This window comes from Plecotus auritus, assembly GCF_963455305.1.
Source record: "Plecotus auritus genome assembly, chromosome: 1".
Classification (NCBI taxonomy): Eukaryota; Metazoa; Chordata; class Mammalia; order Chiroptera; family Vespertilionidae; genus Plecotus; species Plecotus auritus.
In genome coordinates, this window is record NC_137770.1 from 220,894,490 (window position 1) to 220,911,611 (window position 17,122).

Consider the following 17,122-nt stretch of genomic DNA (forward strand, 5'->3'; position numbering starts at 1 on the left):
GGGCTCAGAAAAATCATTTGCGAGGTTCTTGAAGGACAAGTGGAATTTCAGTAAGCAAAGCTATTGGAGTGGTAGCAGTGGGTGATCCAGAAGGACGTGGGAAGGCGTGAGCAATATTCGGGGAAGAGCAAATATTCGGTTTTGGCCAGAGCTTCGGATATACGTCAAGGAGTCATGGGCAGGGATGGGAAGGCTTTTGGAAACCAGGTAGAGAATTTGGAGAGAACTACTGCAGGTATGGCTAGGTTCCCACTTGTACTTTTGAAAGGAGAATGTGAAAGCTATGTAATCAAGGAGGGGGGACCAGGACAGTGATGATGAGAAGCCAAAGGGAAATACACAGTGGGTAGATCCAGTTGGATGTGGCCAAATGCTGCTGAATTGCAGGAGGACCAGGACCACAACTCCCAGTAAATTCGGCATTTCAGAACTGACAGTTCATTGCTAGAGTTCCAGTTCTTAACTGGAGAGCAACGTGCTGCTATGAAAACTGAAGCCCGATGTGAGGAATGGGGGAATGGATGACTGGGGAGGCCGAGGAAGGAGATTTTTCTTTCAAGAAATTTTTCAGTGAAATAAAGGAAAGGGTGAGTGATTCATGATGCTGTGAGCAGGACTGAGAGAGAACATCTTAAGAAAAGGGGATTGCTCACCCTTGTGCTCTGATCACATCAGCTCACCGCTTCTCAATCAACTTGCTGGAACTCAACACCTGGAGTTTGTGTAGGCCTCGCAGGGTGAGGACCACTGTTAAAAGGCTTATAAGCGAATCGATAGAAGTAGTATCAACTAACTGAATACCTATGTGTAGAATGTGGACGAGAAGGGAATTTGGAACATTCCCTTTGTCCTTTGTGTCTGTCGACTCCAAGCAGGTCCATGTTCACGTTGACCTTTACAGGCAAGTTTATGCAGGAGACTTGAGTGCAATGTCAGTTGTGCCTCAGTGAGGTCTTTGCCTTAAAATGGTCTTTGGAAGTAAAGGTTCTACGTGGTGAATGAACTGATGCTTTAATACAGACATGCTGGTTTTCCTTCTTTACCCAGAACTGTAGTTTCAGCTGCACTCTTCTTGATGCACTCAAGTTCCCTTCAGGACTTACTCCCAGATGGGACTCACCCACACTACCTTTCCTGTGTTTTCTCTGTCCTCTGTGACACTGGTAGTGCCACTGTCCTTTCAGATAGCTTGCCTCTTATAACCGACTTCAAGAAGTGGCTTGATTGGCCAGGAGCGGCATCCCAATGACCTTCAGTAATGGCCCTGGTGGTAGATGGTTTTGATTGCCCCAAAGCCGGTGTTAGACTCTAAGTGAGCACCTCTACTTTTGCATGTTTGACTGAGTCCTGAGAAACAGCCAGTTTCTGCAGAGCCTTCGATTGGGGAATTCCCAACCAAATCCAACAGAATGTTTTCATTTCAAGAGAAACCCAGGATGACAAAGCTGTTAAGTAGTATCCTGCTAAAGTAAAAAACAGGTTATATTTGAGGTATTTGTTTAGAGTATTGAGTTCTCCTTTGCATACTGCCAGACTAATTAGATGTGTGGAAACTATAGCAGGTGCATTTGGCTGGGGCTGCGGGAAGATGGGGGAGGTTTGCATTTAAAATAATGTGCTGTTAAAATACCATAAGACAGGCCATTCTGATAGTTCTTGCACAGCTTGCTCTCACTCTCCTTCACCAGGTATCACTAATCATCTCCTCCAGGGCTCACCTTCTTGTACTCTTACACGCTGGAGGCATAGTCAGTATACTTTTGGCCCTAGAAAGCTAAAAGCTCAGCAAGGGACCCCGCTTGCACCATTACTTGCTTCTGTTGCAGGCACCTCTCACAGACACCAGAGAGGTGTTATTGGACAGCCCCCTGAGTCAGAGGGAGAGGGCTGTCCCCACTTCAATTCTTGTCATGCTTGTATGAATGAATTCAAATGAGTGACTCCAGATGATCGTGTTGTGGTAATGGGACCAGACAGTGAAGGGGTTTGGCTCCTGTCACTACTTGAGCAATGAAGCAGAGACAAGGTTGAACTGTATATGAGCATTTTGTTTTCAAATATTGTTGGCAACATGGGAGAGCAGCAGGTCATCCACAAAAATCTGCTCCACCACCACCATCCCTCCCCCGCTTAAGCCATCTGCTTAAATTGGGTAGAAGGACAAAGATTACAGGCAATTTGGGCTGGGGGTTGCAAAGAGTGGGCGCTCTGGTGGTTACATATCCCAAGCAACAAGGATGTTAACCTTTCCAAGATGATAGGCAGTTCTCGGATAAGGAGAATGGACCACATTTCAAGGTTAACTCCCAAGTCTCGGAGTGTACAGTTCCCAGCCTGGTCAGATGTGCCTTCTTTAATGAGAACAAAACAATCTCAGTTAACAGAGCATGATTAATATTTCTTATAACAAATAGCTCATCCCCGCTATTCTATTTCTCCCGCCCACCCCAAACAATAAAGCCAATTTATTAAGAAAGTTATTTATTAAGAAAGTAAAACATGCAAATTTATTAAAGAAGCAAGGCAAGCAAATCTATCGGCCTAATGCACTGATGGGCTCTCTTGGCAAATCCAAAGAGCGAGTGGGGTGGGGGGTTTCTCTGCCTTATATACGTTTCTGTCTATGATTTTAAAATTCCTCTGCCAAATGTCTTGGTACAGATTAATTTTCAAGCCCCCTCCTTTAACTTTACTGTGGCATCCCCAGAATTGTGAGAAGCACCAGCAAGCCCCGAGACTGCTGGCTTTTCTGTGGGATGAGATAAGACTGCACTCTTCCTTCCCCTTCCTCCCTCCTCTCTGCTGCCTTTGGAGAGACATTAACCATGTGTTCTCATGTGTCCTTGGCTGGGGAAGATAATGGCTTGTTATTTACAAGCCGGCTGCAAACTATCCATACCCCTTGGCCTAGTTTAATTTTCTTGTCTCAGTTTCCCTATTTCTCCTGCCCTGAAACGTTCCTACCTTCTCGCTGTCCTGTAACAGTTCCTCTTAACGGGTTGAGCTGGGCCAGAGGAGGTCAGTGATTAAAAATAACCAGACTGCTATTTGCGTTCACCAGCATAATACACGGGACACTGTTTATTTTAATTGTTCTACAGTTGGATGTTTAGGCACCAGTTCCGAAGTAAATACAGCTGTGAATTATGTGACTGACCTGTGTCTTTGGCCAGTACTCAAGCCTGGATTTGTACAGGAAGCTGTTATATGTTGTGAGCTGGTTTTTAACTTCACCCGATCTGTATTATTCTCTACATCCTAAGATGGCATTCGCCTCAAGTTTGAACAAGCTATGCACTTCTCTCTCTATTTCTGTGTAGGGGTTTGTATTTCAAGAACAAGAGAAATGGGTGGTGGGATGGGAAGAAATATGCCCTCAGGTCTAGGAAGCCTCCAGGGGATATGGATGCCCAGGTCCCTGCACCAGATGTTGAGTAGCAAGTGTCTGCCGTGCATTCACAGCCATGCTACTCTGCTTAGGTAGAAGTCTAACTCAGCAGTGTTGGCGGCGGTGAGAATGGCACCAGGTGTTAGACTGGCGGAGACAGACAGGACCTGGGTTCAGCAACCTCAGTTGAGTTCTGGCTAAGAAAGAAGTCAGAGCCAAGACTCAAACTATAAGAGAACATTTGTTTAGAAAATCACAGAGGTGGAAGAAATGAGTGGTAGAAGAAATGGCTCGGGAAACAAGTTACAGAGGCAAAAGAAGGAACCTTGGACTTTGGGAGTAAGGAAAGTAAAGGTGACACACCTGGGGGGAAGAGTGGGAGAGAGGGAAGGGGAAGTGTGCAAGATGGGTCCTCCTTCCTCAGGATTTCAAGGGGGGAGATTTTAGGGGAGGTCCCAGGGGATGATCTCAACTGAGTATTCAGTAGCTTTCCAGGTATGCCCTTTCAGGGTTGGGGTCTCCACTGATTGATTCATGGGTGACAGGGCAGGGGTCATTCATTATTCAGTGCAGCTGGTCCTGAGGTCAGCCAAGACATCACTTGTCTGGTTTTGTTACCTTTCTGGGCCTGGAGCTGAAATACAACTGATTGCCTCATTATCTCTAGGAAGGAAAGGTCAGGGGATCTAAACCAAATGACCAGAGATATGCTAGGGGAGGAAAAGGTCACCCTGGGTGTGAGGTCCCACCCTATAGTTGTCGGTTGCTAGGCATCCAGGGCTTTCTGCCCTGGTGACCTTCTTTTGTACCTGGCCCACTGACATTGCTCTACTCATGTCTGTCTAACTGCCTACCACAGAGCCAGCAATGTTTAAGGATCCTCTCCCATAGAATAGAGTCATGTCAATATATTTCAGTGTTGTTTGAGGTGGTAAAAACACCAACAATGGAAGTTGGAATTTCCATCCAGAGGTGGATAGTTGAACACATGATATAGCTGCGTGGACTGGAACAGCTGGACTGGAACAGCTCTGTGCTTATCTCTGGGACACCTGGAAGCTTGATGCTGAACATTGGCCAAGATAAGGACAAGATGGACTCGGCTAGGTGGTGATTTATAATGTGCTCTATAGGGTTTGAAACTCCCCCTGGAGGTACCCCAGACCAACTTCTGTACTTAATTTAAGGATGTATCTAGATTGCTGGCTTACCCAGTTTAACGTACTACAAAGTCTAGCTTGGCTAATTGACTGAGGATTATGAAATACCCCATGGGAACTTCTTCCCAGGCTTCCCAAAATTAATATTTATTGGACATATAGAGGGGGTTCAAAATCCATGTGGTGGCTTAATGAGAAGGGACCCCAGGGAACTGTGCCTAGGAATTTCTCAGGCCCCTGATGCTTGACTGGGCTTTCCTTTTCCTGCTGTACCTTGTCCTCTACTTTGATTAAAGCTTTGTGTGAATTCATTCTGGAGTGCATTCTAGTGACTCCATTCAGCTATTTGACCCATTGTAGTGGGTGCACCGTGCAATCATTATTTTTCAAAAATTAGTTAAGCCTCTCTGCTTTGTCCTGAAAGCATATATGAAAAGTGGAAAACCAATTTGCAGAGAAATAAATTTTTCAAAGGAAAGGAAGAAAAATTGCATACATACATGTTTGTCTAGAGCAAGCATGTCAAACTCCAAGGCTAACACGGGCCAAATAAATGAGGCATGCAGCCCATGGGCTGTGAGTTTGACATGCTTGGTCTAGAGAAAGGTGGGTGAGGAGGCATCTGTTTGTCTTCCTTACCTTAAGAAAGTGGCATGAGAATACCTCCATTCAGCTTGTTACAAATATAACATTGATTTTTGTAGTTTGGGTAGAAAATGTTGCTGACTGAATATACACTGAGTGGCCAGATTATTATGATCTCTGAATGCATAATAATCTGGCCACTCAGTGTATGTGTGTGTGTGTGTGTGTGTGTATGTATACACACACACACACACACACAAATATATATCCTATCTAATAAAAGAGTGATATGCATATTAACCATCACTCCGCTACACCCACAAGCCACGCCCACCAGCCAATCAGGAGCGAGTATGCAAATTAACCCAACCAAGATGGCTGCAGCCATGGAGTGAGCAGGAGGCTTAGGTTTCTCCGGCAATGGAGGAAGCCAAGCTTTCCGCACACTCTGGCAGGCCCAGGCCTCCACTCAAGGCTACAAAGTTTCAATGATAGAAGATAAATAAATCCCAACAGAAATGGCTGTGGCTGTGGAGCAAGCAGGCTTGGCTTCGCTCAAGGCTACAAAGTTTCAATTGTGGAAGATAAATAAATTCCAGATACCAGGGCCTCCGCTTGGGTCACCGGGGGGTGTGGCCAGCCTGCAAACCACCACAGGCCCCTCGCCCAGGCTGCCCCACACCCCAAGGGAGTGCCCACCCTGATCTGGGACACCCTTCAGGGCAAGCCAGCTGGCCCCCACCCATGCACCAGGCCTCTATCCTATCTAATAAAAAAGTAATATGCAGATTGACCATCACTCCAACACATAAGATGGCTGCCCCCATGTGGTCAAAGATGGCTGCCTCCATGTGGACACAAGATGGCCATCAGGGTAGGGTAGTTGGGAGGGACCAGGCCTGCAAGGGAGGGCAGTTGGGGGCGAACGGGCCTGCAGGGAAGGGCAGTTGGGGGAAACCAGGCCTGCAGAGGAGAGCAGTTGGGGGACCAGGCCTGCAGGGGAGGGCAGGTAGGGGTGACCAGGCCTGCAGGAGAGGGCAGTTAGGGGCAAACAGGCTGGCAGGGGAGCAGTTAGGCATTAATCAGGCTGGCAGGGGAGTAGTTAGGGGAAATCGGGAAGGCAGGCATGTGAGCAGTTGGGAGCCAGCAGTCCTGGATTGTGAGAGGGATCCCAGATTGGAGAGGGTGCATGCTGGGCTGAGGGACACCCCTCCCCCCCGTGCAGGAATTTCACGGGGGGAGGGGACATGGGCGGTTGGCCAGCCTGCCTGCTGGTTGAACTCCTGGTTGAGGGGACAATTTGCATATTAGCCTTTTATTCTATAGGATATAAACTGAGTGGCCAGATTATTATGCGTTCAGAGATCATAATAATCTGACCACTCAGTGTGTAGTTCAAGTTTTTTAGATGTAAGTTTTGCGGTAAGTTGTACCTTCCAGTGAACTCTTTGGTGATGAGTTGACAGGGAACGTTTGGGTGGAGAGTGGTGAAGAGGCGAGTGGGAGAATGTACTGTTGGGCTGGAGGCAGAGAGTGCCTAGGAGATAGTCTTAGGACAAGTTAATAGAGAGGGAACTCCAGAAATGTAGTTAGGGGAAGGAGGTAGAGGCTCGAATGTGCAGAAAGAAATGATGGAAGATTGAGGGAAAGTGAGCAGCCCCGCAAGATGGGGAAGCGAAGCAGGTTTAGAGGATTGTTTTCCGTGGTTCCATGAAAGTGCCACTGGTTTTCCCTCTTCGTAGTGGAACATAGTCTGCTGCATTGGGAATGCCTGTTGTGACACTTCTGTCCTGTTAATGGAACCCAGTAGAGTGGTTCAGGGATATTTTTGGATTTGACCTGCAAACTGGCAGTATTTCAGGGAGGGCCAGTTTAGATTACAGAACTGGAAGGGGTGGCCCTGAGCTGACATCAGAGGACACTCATGTTAGTGCATCTGATGGTTACGTAACCATTTCCAAATGTTCACACTGGAATTATTTCAGTAACTTTTAACACTGACAAGTCTATTTTAAGCAAATGTTTAAATAGTTCATCAACATCATTTTATGTAGCTGCTTTTTGTTGTAATCACCTATCATAAGATTTATTATTTTCAAGTATACTCTTGTTTTTAGTGTACTCACAAGCTTATGCACCCATTACCACTATTTAATTCCAGAATATTTTCATCAACAACAAAAAGAAACCCTATACATGTAAGCAGTCAATCCCTATTCCCCTTTCACGAGTCCCTGACACCCACTGATGTACATCCTGTCTCTCTGGATTTGTCTATTCTGGACATTTTCTATAAATGGAATCATACAAGGTGTACCCTTTCTGTGTCTGGCTTCTTTAGTATAACTTTAAAATTCATTCACGTTGTGTGTGTCAGCACTTTATCCCTTTTTATGGCTGAATAATATTCCCTTGAATAGATATACCACATTTTGTTTATTCATTCATTAGTTGGGTTGTTTCCACCTTTTGGTTTATAAGTAACACTACAGTAAACATTTCTGTACAAGTTTTTGTGCAAACATATGTTTTCAGTTCTCTTGGATAAATACTTAGGAATTGAATTTCTGGAGTATATGTTAACCCCATGCTTAACTTTCTGAGGGACTGCCGAAGTATTTTTCTATTTAGCTGGGTTTTTTAAGACATCATGTAAATCTTGTTTTTAATCTGAAACTTAACAGAGAGCAGGGTTGTGTCTTTAGTAAATCCATGTGACAGTTATGATGGCTTCATATGTCCTGAACACATAAGAACATCAGTGGATCCAGCTTGTCATCCAGCAAGTATTTACTGAGCGACCTTGGTAACAACACTGGGGATACCGCAGTGAGCAGAATAGAGAAGGTTCCCGTTGTCACAGACCTTACAGTCTGAGGGTGGAGAGAGTCCTTATATTAATCCTCTCTCAGCTAAATGTATAGTAAAACTGGTAAGTTCTCTGAAGGAAAAGTGTAGGGAGTTCATTTATACTTGGGGGTAATGGCAAAGAAGTGCGTATCCAAAAGTTTTCCCCTGATAAACCGATGTTAAAGCTGAAATCTGGAAAATACATAGACGTCATCTAGGTGAGGATGAAAAGAAAGAGTGCTCCAGGCATTGAAACATGTGCACAGGGTTTTAAGCAGGAAAGAGCATGAGTTTGGGAGAGGGCAGAGGGAGTGGTAGCAGGTGATGATGGAGAGTAGGCAGGACCTGCTTCATCTAAGGCCTTGTCCATGTTTGAACTTATTGTATGAGCCAACAGGAGCCAGTTGAAGAGAGTTTTGAGTATGAGGTGAATAATCTTTTGTATGTATGTTTGTGTGAAAGAATATATGGATACACATTCATGGATACATATGGATATCATAATACATCATTATTGTTTATATGTAAAATCATTATATATAGTCATTATTAAGAGAAACTAAATTGGAAAGAGGTTAAGAATAAATGCAGGAAACTAGTGGTGTGGCTAATGCAGACCTCCAGTTGGGAGATGATGGTTGCTTAAAATAGGGGTGCTGGTATTGGTGATAGGGGAGATCAAAAACTTTTTGGCAGAATTTGAAATTCTAAGGTCATGAAACCAACAGGACATTTTTAGTAGTAAAAATTATTCTCAATTTTCAAAGCTTTTTTTTCCCATAGTAGCAAAAGAAGTTTAAAAATGAAGAGATGAACAGTGAACAGGCATTAAGAGCATAATAAAACTGTCAAAAATCATAATACAGAATTGTTAACATACAGAAATTAAGTTGCTTAGCAAGTATTGCCACAAAAAGAACAACAAAACAATAAGAAAGAAACCCCACTAGAACTAATAAGTGAATTTAACAAAGTTTTGGGATGACAAGGTCAATGTAAGAAAGTTTAATGCACTTCTATATATTATCAGTGACTAGTTGAAAAATGGAATAAAAAATATTGTTTACAATATCAGAAAAAACTTACCAAGTATCAGGAAATAAATCTAATGAAAGACCCCTACACTGAAAACTACAAAAACATATTTGAGAGAAATTAAGGAAGGCAGAAATAAAATCAAAGATACAGCTTGTCCATGAGTTAAAAGACTTGAGCCCCAAATCAAAATCCTGAGAGGTTTTGTGTGCTTTTTAAGAATTGACTATTTGGTTCTAAAATTTATATGGAAATGCAAAGAACTTAAATATCCAAAACAATATTGAAAAAAAGAATGTGGGAAGACTTACCATAAAGTTACAGTAATCAAGATGGTGTATATTGGTGTGAAGATAGGCAAATTGATCAATGGAGTAAATACAGAGTCCAGAAATTGATCCACCATAGTGCCCTGGTAGTTTAATGGGGGAAAGAAACATCTTTTAAACAGAATCTCAGATATGTTGATTAAAAGCTCAATACGAAAATGCATACATATTGTGTGAATTAGTTTAGTGTGTATGAGATACAAGACTAATCTTCAGTGACTATAGTTGCCTCTGGGAATGGAGGGATGGATTGTATAGGGGCACGAGCGATCTTTCTCGAGTTCTGTTTCTTGTCCTGAGTAGTGGATTCACAGGTGTTTAGTTTTCAAAGCTCATTGAACAGAACTCTGAAGATCTATACATTTCCTCAGGAGTCACACCTCCATTAACAAAAGAAGATCTCACAGACTTGAGCCAGGTGACAGGTCCCTAAGGAAGGGAACCAGGTTGGGTATAGAGCAGCAGGAAACCATGAACACTGTGATAGGGCGGTGGCCATTAAATAGGTATATATCCGCTGTGTGGCTTCTGACCAGCCTTTAGCTTGTCGGGCACTTCTCCACATCATCTTTGTGGCTTTCTCCTCTAGCCGAGCACTGTAATTCCTCTAGATGCTGGAGAAAGCCCTCAGCAACACCAGTGATATTCCCCTCTATGAGTAATGGTTATTGTGGGGTCTAAAATGTCCTTTGGTTGTTTCTCATTCTTTATATTATTTTACATTTCCTTGCTGTCATAATTTTAAACCTGTCAAAATGGCTCCTGGTTAATTGAAGCTATTTATTTAAAATGGGCATTGCATCAGAAATAGGTTTTGATTAGTAGTAAAACTGTTCTTTAAAATGTGACATTTTTCTTTTCTTTTCAGTGTTGAGAAATGGTGCTTGGGAAATTGTACACTGGGAAAAGGTATGCATTGATTCTTACTTTGTTCCAGGAGAAATGCATAATAGTAGATGTAATTTTTATGTCTAATATAAACAAATGTCAAGAATTCCACCGATGTGAAAGCTGTCTAATAATTGATGTTGTAAGCACATATGGGGTCTTCAGTTAGTCACATTCATTTAATATTTTTGCCATGTGCTAGAAAGACTGTTTTTTTGAAAAGTAATATTTAGACTTCTTTATTTCTTTTATGGTTAATTTACTCGCAAGACCTCTAATATGGTCATTAGTGAGTTAAGACATAATTTAGGAAGTGTTGTCCAAGTGTTCATATGCTATTCAGACCTCGATTTTAAAAGGTAAGCAATTGTTGTTAGTTCTCCCTTAGTTCTAGAAGAACATTTAACCTCTAGTCACCCACAGATGAATGACCTTTGTACTTGGTAGGAGACTTTTGGAATTGAGGCCTCTCTCCCCAGGGGACTTTGTTCCCTGAGATTGCCAGGGCAGCAGAGATGTAGCCCATAGCCAGTTTATTGGTACTTTAGTGTGTCCCAGTAGGTTAAAGGCCATGCTCTTGATTCTACCTTGTGATGTTCACAGTTGCCTCATATCCCTGCCCAGAACAGGATTCCCTCTGAATTAATTGCATTTTTGTTATTTTAAATCTGTGGCTAACATAGGGATTGGCATCTCCCTTGCTAGGTATTTGAAAACTTACCGCTTGCTTTGGTGGAACATAAAAATAGCAAAGAGGAAAATACCTTGATTGTGCTTTTCTTATTTCTGCGATAGTCACCTCTTTTTCAGAAAAGCAATATAAAAAAAAAAACAAAAAAAAACAAAAGTTCAAAATAATGTTTCAAAAGAGTGCCTTTTATGCTTTTGTCTGGCATTTGTGGATCTTAACAGTTTAGAGAGAAAACAAATAGGATATTATCAAGTATGATAAATTGAATTTTATTATATATTAGGGGCCCGGTGCACGAAATTTGTGCACTGGGGGTGGGGGTCCCTCAGCCCAACCTGCCCCCTCTCACATACTGGGAGCCCTCAGGGGATGTCTTACTGACGGCTTAGGCCCGCTCCCCAGGGGGAGCGGGCCTAAGCCGCAGTCTGGCCTCCCATTGTGGGAGGCGACCAGGCTGATCAGGGGAAGGCACCAGCCCCATCACCCCGCTGCTGCAGCCACTGCCAGTCACCACAGCCACCAAGGTGTTTTCATCAACACGGACTCCAGTCCCTTCACCATGAAAAAAATGACAGCTTTCTTTAGGCATTTTCAAGATGTGTCTTTCATAGGATATGACATTTCTTTCTTTATTTTTTTTTTATCCTCACCTGAGGATATGTTTCTATTGATTTTTAGAGAATGTGGAAGAGAAAGGGAAAGACAGAGAGAAACATCAAAGTGAGAGGAACACTTTGATTGGTTGCCTCCTGCATGAGCCCTGACCTGGGCCCCGGCCAGGGAGGAGCCTGCAACCTAGGTACATGCCCTTGATCAGAATTGAACCCAGACCCTGTGGTAGGTAGGCTGAGGCATTATCCACTGAGCCAATGCAGCTAGGGCAGGATATGACATTTCTTAGCCCTCCAGCAGCAGACCTTCGTTTTCTTCTCCAGAAGTATGGTGGAAAAACCCTAGATCACCTTTTTGGATTCTTATTACCCAAGTTACTAAGAATATTACCAGTGGCATACAGGAAGCCAGTGAGTAGTCAGAAAAGGTGTTTCCTCTGTAGTTCACACCAATCACCGGCTGGGCCCTGCCCAGGCCTAAAGCCTCGGCCAGCTCCCTCCGATCACCAGCTCCACCCCTGCCCAGCTCCCTCCTATCGCTGGCTCCACCCCTGCCCCCTCGGCTCTGATTGCAGGCTTGGCCCTGCCCAGGAGTCTCCTGGCTCAGGCCCTTCCCAGGCTGCTCAGGGCCCATGCTGGGGCCTACCTCAGAGTGATCTGGGTGCCAGGATGTTCACAGGACCCAAGCGCTGGGGCCTATGTATGCAAATTAACCGCCATCTTTGTTGGGTTAATTTGCATACTTGCTCTGATTGGCTATGGGCGTAGTGGAGGTATGGTCAGTTTACATGTTTGTCTATTATTAGGTAAGATTTCCTTCATATAGTGTCGTTAACATAAATGCATGTCCTAACAAATTGATAGATCAGTTTCTTACCTTCTCACCTAGAGTGCTTATTCAGAAAAGAAATAGTTGTCAAGTAGGGGATAACCATCTACTACTTCAGTCTTAACATTAACCTCTTAAAATATCTTATTTTCCTAATAAGCAGCCATTTCAAGATTGGGCTAATCTACCTGGATTATTGTAACTCTTACTTTCTCAAAATTTTATAGAAAAAAATTAAATTACCAGCCCAAAATTACCCAGAATGATAGCATTTCCAGTTCTCTTGGAGATCTGTGCCATACCTGACATCCCACTTTGAGATACAGAGCGGGGATAGAACTTAGAGTGTTGCCAAAAGTCATCCAGCCAAAATGAGCTGATGTTACTCAGTAATTAGAATTAGATACTTACTTAATTAGAATGAATAAAAGTTGGTTCAATGATGAATTCAAGATAAGTGTTCAAAAACTAACAGCATTCTTTTGTTGACAATAACAAGATTGAAAATATAGTGGGGAAAAAGTTTTCATTCCCAATGGCATGTGAGATACTTACTACAAATAAACTTAAAATATATATGACCTTGGTAAAGACAACATCAAAATTTTAAGTATTTAAGATTCACATAAATGTACAAACTTGTCATATTCCTAGAAAAGCTAAAAATAGCAATTATTTCAAAGTATTCATGTAATATAATCCCAGAGAAATTGTTCTCTTCCTAAAGAGCTGACTAAATTTTTCATCTTAATTTCAAAAAGTACACAATTAAGAAAATAGAAAAAAAATATTTTGTAAAAATGAAGAAGAATATGGAAGGACTAATTATAAAATGGAAAGCAAAAGTTATTAAAATCATGTAGATATGTTGCAAAAATAGACATTGATGAATAGAGTAGAATAGATCATAAATAGGAAGAAAATAGAATGCCCTGAAATAAAGTCCATTTAGTATTTGATAAAGGAGACAAAAAAATCATTGATAAAAGGGATAATTATGTAATAAATTATTTAGGATCACAGATTAACTCTTGCAAGAAATAACAGTTTATCTCTAAATCACAGCCTAGGCTAAAATAAATTCCAACTGGCTAAAAGAGTTAAATGTTGAAACATTGTTTTTGAAAAACATACAAATAGAATAAAGACTTTAATACATATTTGGAGAAGAGCAAGATCTCAAGATCTATGGAATTTGATTATTAAAAATTTAAAATTAACATGTAACAAAAACTACCACAAATAAGGTGAAATATGGAAAGTACTTGCACCAAATATTATAGAGTTTAAAATCATCTATGCTAATAAAAGGGTGATAATGCTAATTAGACTGGACATCTTTTGGACGTCCTTCCGGACAAAGCCACGGTGGCAGGGGCTGAGGCAGAGGCGGTTGGGGGCGATCAGACCAGCAGGGGAGGGCAGTTAGGGGGCGATCAGGCCGGCAGGGGAGGACAGTTAGGGGCAATCAGGCCGGCAGGGGAGGGAGTTAGGGGTGATCAGGCTGGCAGGGGAGGGCAGTTAGGGCCGATCAGGCTGGCAGGGGAGGGCAGTTAGGGGGCGATCAGGCCGGCAGGGGAGGGCAGTTAGGGGGCGATCAGGCCGGCAGGGGAGGGCAGTTAGGGGGCAATCAGGCCATCCTGGGAGCAGTTAGGGGTGATCAGGCCAGCAGGCAGAGGGGTTAGGGTCAATCAGGCAAACAGGCAGAGTGGTTAGGGGTGATCAGGCAGGCAGGCAGGCGAGTGGTTAGGAGCCAGCAGTCCCCGACTGCAAGAGGGATGTCCGACTGCTGGTTTAGGAGGGATTGGGCCTAAACCGGCAGTCGGACATCCCCCGAGGGGTCCCGGATTGGAGAGAGTGCAGGCCAGGCTAAGGGACCACCTCCCCCCGTGCATAAATTTCGTGCACTGGGCCTCTAGTATATATAATAAAAGCCTAAGTGACTGTTATAGTGCAATGACCAGAATGGCCATTCACTATGATGCACACTGACCACCAGGGGGCAGATACTCAATGCAGGAGCTGCCCCCTGGTGGTCAGTGCACTCTCAAGGGGGGAGTGCCGCTCAGCCAGAAGCCGGGCGCACAGCTGGTGAGTGCAGAGGCAGTGGCGGGAGCGCTAAGGAGCAGCGAGCCGAGTGGTAAGGAGTGACCAGGCGGGTGGTAAGGAGTGAGGGATCCCGGATTGCAAGAGGGTTGTCTGACTGCCAGCTTAGGCCCGATTCCCCCCAGAGATCAGGCCTAAGCCAGCAGGCAGACATCCCCCCAAAAGTCCCAGACTGTGAGAGGGCACAGGCTGGGCTGAGGCCCATACCTGCCCCCATGCACGATTTTGTGCACTGGGCCTCTAGTTGTTATATAAATAGGAAATAAAAGTTGGCAATAAGTAAGAAGTATAACCTGACTCAGTATAATATTCAATCTAAGAATAAAAATTACTAATTTAAACAATATTGAAGTCTCATTTGCTATCTATTCAATAAATAAAAACAAACTTGTGTACTTCATAATTTTTAATTTTATGAAGTATTTCATTCACATGTTATTGTCAATTAGCAGTTTGGCTCTTCATATTGAGAAGCATAAAAAAAGGATTCTGGAAATTTATCCCAAGAAAATAATCACAAAGTAAGGGATAACCTATATATGTGTAAAAATATTTATTGTAGCATTATTTATAATAGTGAAAAATTAGAGTATGTGGATACTCAACAATAGGGAACTTTATAAACAGTATGACACCCTGCACTCTGGTATATTTTGTGAGAAGTAAAAGCTATAATTTCAAATACTATAAAAACTTTTATACCATTCATTCAACAAATATTTATTGAGTGTGCCAAGTAGTGAGCTCACAGCAGCAAGCAGGAAGTGAGGGTTTCTGTGTCATAAAATATAATCATAGGTGAAAAGAACAGAGCAGTATATGCACACCAAGAGGCTGACTTTGTAAAAAGGGTTTATAGAACACTGAGTGGACAGGCATGAAAGTAGGCTTGCTTGTTGGGTTCGCCAGATTGTGGGGCAAGTCTTTTCTTTACCTTATGTAAAAATATTTTGTGCAATTAAAAATAAAATCAATAAACCAAACCCGAAAGTCAGATTCCCATGCCAAGGTAATATAATAGACCTTAGTGCAAATGGGCTTTGATTTAGGGTTCTTGCTTTCTCTGACGTTCTAAAGGTGTGGCTACTGTGGTTGCTTTTTAATGGTTCTCAAAGGACCTACAGATTTGTCCAGCACACATCCCAGTCCTTCACAGATGTGCAGACTTCAGCTCTCAAACGTTAACAGTCATCTCCCCAGTTACTGGCCTGAAGACTTTTCTCAAAGTTTAAGTTGCCAGTATCTAGGTTTTTCTTTGAGCATTGCAATTCAAAGCCCTACGCAAGGCATTGCATCTCCACTCTTGAAATGTAAACAGCCATCTTCATTGCCTTCACCACCAAGACCAGTTCTCCAGAGACCAGTCTGCATCTGAGACTGTTCACAGTTGCAAGTGGAATCTTAGGGTCAACGCATCCTTCTGGCTTTGTAGAGAACCTCCGAGTGGTCGGCTGTAGGCATGTGTACAAGTCACTCTATAAAGCTGCTTTAATGCATGACGTTTCCACCATGAAATGTATTTCTTTGGATTCAGAATTTATATCTCCAAAATTCCCTAGTAAAAAACAAACATGCTGAAGCCTCCAATTAGACAAAGACAGATTTAAAAGCCATTTTAGTTTGATAAGGTTACACTTTTACATAATCCTCCATTGTAATACTAATGTCAGTGACTTGGAAAGGCTCAAGGTTCTGGCCTAAAGCCCTAAATATTTTCGTAACTGCAGTGTTTGGGGGATTAAAACTGCTTTGTCATGATATTCCTCCAATGAGAACCTGTGGTCAAAGAATTTTTGGCATCTTGACCTTCTCCTCTGTCTGTTCCTCTTATGCACACACCGGGCTGGGAGGGGGAATGCCACATTAGGAGCTCAGAACCCAAAAAGAAAAAGGGCTGCTTGCTTGTGTTTGAGAAAGTGATCTAAACCCTAGGCATCCTTAGGAGGAGGGCCGTTCCCTGCTTTCCTGAGAGCTGCCTTAGCACTTAGCAAGCCCTTGTTTTTCCCAGGCCACCTAGAGAACTACAATACACCATATAAGGTGCTAATACTTTCTTTTAGTCTTCAGTTTAATACCCACAAGCCTTTCTTTGTCTTGCAATGAATACAAGTGTTGGAAAGCAGTGCAGTCAATTATAAATTTTCTTAAGTCTGTTAGACTCTAACATTATAGTGTAGATCCTGATTTTTGAAGCATATAGTCCAATTAGCGCATATATAGCGATTAAAAAACAATTAAGTGGTAACTTGGGTATCATTCTAAGTGCCATGGCACAGAGAACTTACATTTCTTTATCTTGCTTTCAGTTGGAGCTATCGGCGTATTACCACCACACATTACTTTAGGGGCCACTTTACACCTATACTAGCTGTTTTTTATTTTCCCAGTTTTCCCTTTTTTGAGGGAGGGGATTTGGATTTCAAGGTCCCTGGCAATTTGGCGATTTCAGATGATTCGCATATCAACTCATACATCTCTTGTGTGTGTGTTTTTTAAATATATTTTTATTGGTTTTAGAGAGAAAGGGAAAGAGAAAGATAGAAGCATCAATGGTGAGAGAGAATCATTGATCGGCTGCCTCCTGCACGCCCCACATTGGGGATCGAGCCCACAACCCAGGCACGTGCCCTGACTAGGAATCGAACCGCGA

The 17,122-nt window shown here is 42.9% G+C and overlaps 1 protein-coding gene across 5 annotated transcripts in view; it reads left to right on the forward strand.

Annotated features, from left to right (window-relative positions):
• The window catches only part of ATP8A1 (ATPase phospholipid transporting 8A1), a 215,598-nt gene that overhangs the window by 49,986 nt on the left and 148,490 nt on the right, over positions 1–17,122 (forward strand). For all 5 annotated transcript variants that reach the window (XM_080676966.1, XM_080676968.1, XM_080676965.1 and 2 more), the window contains exon 6: positions 10,216–10,256. In XM_080676966.1, coding sequence (XP_080533092.1) covers positions 10,216–10,256 — 41 coding nt within the window. The remainder of the gene's footprint in view (positions 1–10,215; positions 10,257–17,122) is intronic.